Source organism: Mus pahari, chromosome 19, assembly GCF_900095145.1.
Source record: "Mus pahari chromosome 19, PAHARI_EIJ_v1.1, whole genome shotgun sequence".
NCBI lineage: Eukaryota > Metazoa > Chordata > Mammalia > Rodentia > Muridae > Mus > Mus pahari.
This window is the reverse complement of record NC_034608.1, coordinates 42,880,944-42,889,459: the sequence shown is the minus strand read 5'-3', so window position 1 is coordinate 42,889,459 and position 8,516 is coordinate 42,880,944. Positions and strand designations below refer to the sequence as shown.

The 8,516-nt window shown below is 41.5% G+C and overlaps 1 protein-coding gene across 2 annotated transcripts in view; it reads left to right on the top strand.

Moving 5' to 3' along the window:
- The window catches only part of Adam9 (ADAM metallopeptidase domain 9), a 76,273-nt gene that overhangs the window by 6,078 nt on the left and 61,679 nt on the right, over nucleotides 1-8,516 (top strand). For both annotated transcript variants that reach the window (XM_021218811.1, XM_029531959.1), the window contains exons 2-4: nucleotides 5,111-5,208; nucleotides 6,558-6,616; nucleotides 8,192-8,270. In XM_021218811.1, the coding sequence (XP_021074470.1) occupies nucleotides 5,111-5,208; nucleotides 6,558-6,616; nucleotides 8,192-8,270 (236 nt within the window). The remainder of the gene's footprint in view (nucleotides 1-5,110; nucleotides 5,209-6,557; nucleotides 6,617-8,191; nucleotides 8,271-8,516) is intronic.

Genomic DNA, 8,516 nt, shown 5'->3' with positions numbered 1-8,516 from the left:
AAAAGCTTAAACCACCATGACACCTAGCATTCCCAGTATTTTTTTTCCAACATAATATCTTTATTAATTGTTTAGGTTTTCACATATGCCCCCATCACACTGACTTCCAGGACCTCCCGGGTCTACCTCCCCACCCTTGTGACCCCCCCAGCCCCCCCCGCCATCCACAAAAAAAAAAAAAAAAAAAACAAAACAAAACAAAAAACTCAAGAGGGTTGGCTTTTAATTGGAGGTAGTACTGCATACTACACTCGCAGGCATTTGGAACACTCTGGTTGTCAGAGCTAGCTGGGTTTGGGAGGGTAGGAGCCAGGGGTGCTACTGTGCACCCCACAGGATGCCCAGGATAACCCACAACCGAGGATTTTCCAGGCCACAGTGCCAGTGTGATGAAGGTTAAAAGCATTTCCTTTACAGAAAAATGAGAGAAATGATGTTTTGGCCCCCACAGGGAGCATGAATTAGGGAAAGATCCATGCAGGGGCGAATAGGAGATAAGAAAGAAACCAGAGATAAGACAGGAATTCTGGGAAAAAAAAAAAGGAATGAGATTCCCGTGTAGTTAGTGTGTGTTATTTTTGAATGACTTTCAGAGTCTTTGTATGTGACTTTTTGTGCATGGGTTTGATGCAGAAGGCAGATTCCCTCAGTCTTTGATAGAAACTGGTGTCAGAGTAGCAAGTTCTACACAGAGCTTCCCGCAGGGTGCTTTAATTTTGAAACCTTAAAAAAACCCAAAACCACAGCTGATTGTGACATTTGTTTTGCAAAACTATAAAACAAGAACAACAAAAAAAAAATCTTTTAAAATGGAAACCAATGAACATCATACCTTAAAAGAAAAACAGGCGAACAAACAAAACAATAACAACAACAACAAAACCCAAACCAAAACAAAAACCAGGGTCTCACTCTGGAGCCCTGACTGTCCTAGAACTCTCTGTGTAGACCAGGCTGGCCTTGAACTGACAGAACTCTACCTGCCTCTGCCTCCCAGTGCTGGGACTAGAGGTGTGCACCACTATGCCTGGCCTACCCTCTATTCTTTTTTATTTTTATTTTTATTTTTATTTTTATTTTTATTTTTTTATTTTTCGAGACAGGGTTTCTCTGTGTAGCCCTGGCTGTCCTGGAACTCACTCTGTAGACCAGGCTGGCCTCGAACTCAGAAATCCTCCTGCCTCTGCTGGGATTAAAGGCATGTGCCACCATACCCGGCTCCCTACCCTCTATTCTTGTGTCCAGCTTTTATTATCCCCTGTAGCCATCCTGGTAAAAGGTTCCCTAGATTCCCTAGGAAACAGAACACTTTTACAGGCCAGGACCGTATGCAGTCACATGACCTGATTTAGCCAGAGAGTTCTTGAAATATCTGACTGCCCGCTAGAACCTTAAATTTTGTCCTTTTGAAGTGTTCCATCTTTTCCCCTCTGTGAGTTCATTTGTAATGAGAATATTTTCATTTACTTGCCTGTGGCTTAGCCCCTCTCTCCTGTGACTGTGACCCTGTCAGCATATTTGTTCTTGTCTGTAGTGAATTACTTAAATTTTTTCTTTGAAATAATGAGTCACATCAGGAAGTTGGAGTAAAGTGTACTCCCTTCCCCCCACTTTTAAGATAGGACATTTAGCTCAGGCAGGCTTCAAAATACTTTTTGGCCGAGGCTGACCTTGAATTTGTGCCCTACTGTAACCACCTCCCCAGAGTGCTGGGATCACAGGTGTGTCCTACCACACCTGGCTTCAGGCTAGTTTGCTTTAAAAAGTTTTGTTTATCATATTCTCCCCGAAATCCTCCCATATCCACCCTACCTTCCTGTTCCCCAACTTCTTGTCACTTTTTTCTGGGATATGGCTTACTTTTGATTACACAGGACTTGCCCAATAATGGTATTGTGTTTATTTTGCCACAATCCCAGAGTGACGGCTCGCAGTGGGACCGGTTGCTGCTGCGGAGGAGGCGTTTAAGGGGACTGTCTAAACCTGTGTTTTAGAGAAGACTGGAAGTCATTGAGAGGCTTATTTCAGTCGAAGAAAGAGCCTCAAGTCCCAGTTAACTTAGGATGATGGGCGTCTCTGCCTAGTAAATTGTGTTTCAAAAGGTTTTATATTTTTATTTTCTATTTTCTGATGTGGTTCTCCATTGACAAAGTATCTGGATGGTAGTCGATCGTGGTATGAGTGGTATGCATAGGAGATTGATGGAAAACTTCATATATATTATATGTTATTATATTTTCCTGTCGGTGTCTTTGAAATCCTGGGTTAGAGATTTTCATACAGTGTCAACTTAGAAAAGTTAGCGCAATACTTTATCCAACTGTGTGAGAAAGCTGAGAGACATGGGCAGTTAAGTGAATGAAAGACAGATAGCATTAGAGGATAGGGGTGTGTCGGAGGTGAGGTAGTGAAGGCCGCTCATTGGTTGGGCCTTTGCTTGGCATGTCGTGCAACTCCCACGGTTGATATCCAACATCTGGAAAACAAAGTCAGAGATGCTAGATAATCAGGTACAGAGGGAATCGTGAGTTTTACAAAGGAAACACTGCTTCTTTAACTTAAAAGGTAATACAGTGGAAGCAACATACAGCATAAAACAACTTAGATCCTGTACAAATGCGCCTCTTACTGCTTCCTGGTTCTGCTTAACATGGGACATGTATTCAACAGGTTGGTTCATTGAATTATGCTATTTATATGTTTAGGACATTTTAGAGTCTCAGCTTGTAGTATGTAAATATAGTCTTACATTAATTTGTGTGTGGTCGGGGAGGTCAGAATATAACTTTTGAAAGTCAGTTCTCTCCTTCCACCATGTGGGTCCCAGGAGTCAACTCAGGTGCTCAGGCTGGGCAGAAAGTCTTTTACCAGCCGAACCATCTTGCCAACCCAAGTACGGTATTTTGTAATTAGAGTTGTATGCAGCAAAACTTTTAGTCCTTTTGTCATCCATGCCCTGTAGGTAGCCAGTTAACTATATTATTATCGAAGTTTTTAAGCATATACAAGAATAGAACAAAGTAATAAACTCCTATATCTGCATTATCCAGGTTTAATCTTGTTTTATGTGTGTATCTTTCCTCAGTCACTGTATAATTTTAATATATCTAGACATATTTAATCATTGAATAGTCAGCATGAATCATGAAGTTACAAAACCTTACACACAGTAATAATAATAATTATTATTATTATTCAAGCTCATTTGATGTTTGCTCAGTGTCTGAATTTCTCAGATTATCTCCGAGTTATTCATCAGGTCATTCATGTTAGCAGGAAATCAAATAGGCCCATGCATTGCATTTGGTGCTAATTTTATAACTTATGAAATCTCCAACTTCCTTTTTCTGTGCCTTAGTAGAAGATGCATCTGTGTTCTTCCCTCAGCACTGAGCTCTGAAGGTCCCTAGATGGTGACCTTCTCTGAGCTCTGAAGGTCCCTAGATGGTGACCTTCTCTGAGCTCTGAAGGTCCGTAGATGGTGACCTTCTGTGAGCTCTGAAGGTCTGTAGATGATGACCAGTGACCATCTACTGCATTAGACTTCACTGAAAGAATGTTTTACTGTGGCTGTGGGTGTGGTGGTGAGCTCCTGTAATCTCTACACTTGGCCCACTGAGGGCAGGAGGTCATGAGTTCAAGGTCATCTTGAATAACTAGTGATATCTTGTCTCAAAAGCAACAAGCAATAAAGACAGCAACAGAAAAGAATTGTTATGCCCTTAGTAATGATACTGAAAGAGAAAGCTATTTCGTGTTAGGCTCTGAGAGACTATATCCAACTCCAGCACTGCTTATTGTTTGGTTTGTGGTGGTAGTGTTTTAGCCTTGGTATGTGTTACTATGTATCCCTGGCTGGCCTTGAACTCAGAGAAATCCACCTGTCTCTACTTCCCAAGTGCTGAAATTAACTTGGACTACCAGGTCTGGCCCTCGGTTTCACTGATAACTTTAGATTCTCAGGGTGCATGACGGGCGTTCTTAACTGTTAATAGTTTTTGTGTAAAATGTTCTTGTGATGGACTCAGATGAGATAGTTGGTACTTGTTAGTATATATTAGAGTTGACCCATTAGATATCAAAAGCATCTTACCCTTCTTATCAACTCTGTCCAGCTCTTAGGGTGTCATTCAAGATGCATAGAAGGGAGGGAGAGAGGGTCCATGCACATACACACACACACACACACACACACACACACACACACACACACACACGTATGTATGTCAATGTATGTGAGTGAACTGTAGTTGTCTTCAGTCACACCAGAAGAGGGCATTGGATTTCATTATAGATGGTTATGAGCTACCATGTGGTTGCTGGGAATTGAACTCAGGACCTTTGGAAGAAAACCAGTGCTCTTAACCATTGAGCCATCTCTCCAGCACCAATCTCATGTTCTTTTGTTTGTGCCTAAGAGTTTAATACAAAAAGATTTGTTTTGAGAAAAAGGGCTAGAGTATACAGATATAAAATGTTTGAAATATTAAACACACACTGTTCAAATTGGCATCTCTCAGTAAGTATTTTCACCCTTATCCTTACTGAGGATTATATATGAACATCATTCGCAGGGCTAGAGAGATAGCTCATCAGTTAAGAGCATTGGCTGCTCTCCCAAAGGACCCAGATTCAGTTCCCAACATCCATATGGTGGTTCACAACTGTTTGTAGCTCCACTTCCAGTAGATTTGACATTCTCCTCTGACCTCTGTGACCTCTGTGGGTACCATGCATGCACATGGTAGTAAACAGACATATATGCAGACAAAACACTCATAAAATAGAATAATAATAACAAATGTGAAAAATAAAAAAATCACATGGGTCTCAGGTAGGTTTTTCAGTCATTTAAATATTAGGTTTTGTTTGTTGGTTTGTTTGAAGGTGGGGGTCTCATTATGTAGCTCTAACCATCCTGGAAGTCACTCTGTAGACCAGGCTGACCTGAAACTCACAAAGAGCCTCCTGCTTCTGCCTCCCAAGTGCTGGGATTATTAAAGTGTCCATTACATGTCCGTTGCTCCCATCTGAACACTCTGTTTTTATTTCCAGTATTTTGGTAATGTGGAGGCTCACTTTGCTTTATTTGTTGTTCTTTTTGCTGCAGACTTGGAACAGACCGTCCATCTTTCTTCTTACGAAATTATTACTCCTTGGAGATTAACTAGAGAAAGAAGAGAAGCTCTGAGGCCCAGTTCAAAGCAGGTAAGTCATCTCTTAAGAACTATGAATGAATATACTCAAGTTGCAATTGCTTTTCTTAATGAAAGGTGGTACTTGCACAGTGGTCGGTGTGGGAAGTAATTATTATATGTATCACCTTATGGCATTGGTGCCCAGTGGACATTATTCTAATAAGAAATGGCAGAATGAGCTTCAGTATCTCTGATTTTAAAGTCAAAACACTCACACACAACAGAATGAAGGGAGTGGAGCTCTGTAGTTGAGTTGGGACTCTGACTGTGGCTTCACTCTGACAGTGAGCATATTCTTTACTTAGTTCCTGATAGAATATTCGCATATAGCATGGTAATGCTTGGTAATATTTACTCAGAATTGAGTTTTAATAGCAAGTACTGTATGTGCTGGTTTAAAACATTACAAAATAAATGGTTTAACTATAAGGAAATCGGGTGCTGTTTCCTTATTGGAGGAAGTTGATTCTGTTGTTAACCATGTTGTAACGGTGTACATGTAGGCCCTTTGTACCTCCCAAGAATGTCCTTGGGACCAAGCCCTTGTACATGACCTCTTCTAAACTCCGAGGGCACCTGATGCACGTGTGGTACACATACAGACGTGCTGGCAAAGCGCTCATATTTGAAAAATAACATAGGAGGCACAGAGATCCGTGTGCTCACAGATAAACAGTGAGGAAACCAGGAATGTTAGTCATAGGCTGGGGGGGTGCAGGTGGTTACTGGCCTCCCTCATGACCTTTCTCTGTGTATGACTGACACCACACCAGGTCCTCCCATAGGCCTTTAAGATAACACATGTAGCCTAACACAGCTTCGTGAAAGATATCACATGTTACTTTACAAAGAATTTCCAGGTAGTCATGTCTTAAGCTTTATTGTGTGTGTGTGTGTGTGTGTGTGTGTGTGTGTGATTGAGTTAATCATCACCAGGAAGCCTTTTCCCAAACTGTGCTGTCCTTCAATATGCCGGAAATAAACTACCAGGTGTCAAACTGCAAGTTTGAGCCAGTCCCCGCTCCTCAGTCATGCTGGACCAGACTTCCTTCTTGCCTCTTGAAGATTGACATTCTGTTGGCTGTGGTGTTTGCAGAAACCCACACAAGATAAAATAAATAGATCTAAAACAAATTAAAAAAGAGTAGACACACATATAGGCAAGTTTCCATGATCAGATATTAAAGGGATGGAGATGAACAGAATATCTATTATGTAAGAATACAGTGTAGAAACAGTTGCAGTCAGTGCCAAGTTGTGTTAATTTAGGATGATCTTTCCTGCCTCTCATGATATGTTGAAGAGTAAGTTACAAGGTTATGTTTTATTATTGCTTTTTTTTCGTCTCTGTGCATTTAGATCTCTTACGTCATCCAGGCCCAAGGAAAACAGCATATTATTCACTTGGAAAGAAACACGTAAGAAAGTTCATTTACTTTACCCTTTTAATTATGTTTTTCCCTCAACAATATATTGATTTCTTTTCTAGGTAGATGTTGCTTAGTGGAGCCTGAGCTCTGGCATCAGCAGATTCAGTTTTTGCTGACCCTGCTGCACAGTGGTAGGCCTGCAGCTGAAGTCCAGGAGGATTTATGCTGGGGCTGGCAGGCTGTGACTTCTGTAGAAATGTGCAGGGTGGAGGCAAATACCTATAGCTTAATTTTTTTCAGGTTCACCTTTAGGGAGAGTGAAGTATGTAGGAGTGAGTATGTGAGTGCGCATATCTGTGTGTGTGTGTGTGTGTGTGTATGTGTGAAGGGTGTGTATGTATGTGTACATGAGAGTGTGTGTGAAGGATGTGTATATATGTGTGTATGAGTGTGTGTATGTATGTGTGTGTGTATGTAAAGGATATGTATGTATGTGTGTATGAGTGTGTGTGTGTGAAGGGTATGTGTATGTGTATGTGAGTGTGTGTAAAGGGGTAGGGTGTGTGTGAGTGTGAGTGTGTGTGTGTGTGTGTGTATGAAGGGTATATGTATGTGAGAGAGAGTGTGTGTGTGTGTGTGTGTGTGTATGAAGGGTATATGTATGTGAGAGAGTGTGTGAGTGTGTGTTTGTGTGTGTCTGTTATAGCTGCCAGTGCCCCAATGGGGTCAGCTTCTGGAAAGACTCAGTTCCATAAGCTGTTCTGAATACTGTTTCCAGAGGACATCACAGAGACACAGCACACAGGAACAAAGAAAACTCAGGAGTCAGAGGGTCAAGTATTCCAGGATCTTTTCTTGGTCACAGGGATTTGCAACCACAAGGCTTCCTGTATTCAGGGGAGCAGAGAGAATTTCACCAAGGGTTTCACTACGGTGGTCATGTAGCTAAAGTCAGTCAGGGTTAGCAATGGGACTGGCGGAAGCCATCAGTCTGTCCATCTCTGAACAGGACAGAAAGTTTTGGGAGTCCTCTGACTGTCTGGAACTTTCACAAGCACAATGCACCCTGAATCCCTGGCTTTCCACAAGGCCTGGAGATCACCTCTGAGCTACTGTGAACAGTGTGAAAGAACCTTGCTTTGCCCTGGTTACACAACTGTTCCCTTGGCATGAGGGGGGAAACATTTCCCTTAACAATTGACAGCAGCCATTTGTCTTCACAATTAGGTTAAAGCTGTGAGTATTTCTTGTTTACACAGTACTTGGTAGGAAAGAATAGAAAATACTTACTTTTCTTATACAAATATGACAGTGTCAAGCAGCCCGATTTGTTATTTTCTCATGATTTATAGCAGAAAAAGTTAAGGATGCTGTTGTTACCAGTGGACATTTTGTGCCAAGAGAGCAAGTTCCATCTTTACATCAGTCAGCTGGTGTTCAGGCTTGAGTCTGTTGATTAGCTTTAAGTTTTATAGTAGCTCTTTCTTTAAAAAAAGTAGATAATATAAAAAGCTTTTTAAAACTTATTTCTGCCCCTCTCTTCTGGGAATAACATCTTATGAGCTGTGCCCTAGGCTGTTGACACTCGGTCCATTTAAATGGTTTGTTTTATTCCTCTTCCAGAGACCTTTTGCCTAGCGATTTTGTAGTTTATACCTATGATGAGGAAGGCTCCCTGCTCTCTGACCATCCCAACGTACAGGTAATTTATTTTCTTCCTGATACTTTGAGAATTTAAAGCCAACATATGTAAAGTGTATTTTTCTCATGCCCTGTTGCTAGCCCCATAGGACACCGTCCATATCCTTACAAGATGCTCCTGCAGGAGACTAAGCTTTGCTGGGCAGACCTCCTGCACTTGGTAGTTAGGATTTGTGTTTAAAAGATGGGGCGGGGTGGTGGGGTGGTGAGGTCGTAGGGTGGTGGTGATGTTTTTTTTTTTTAATTT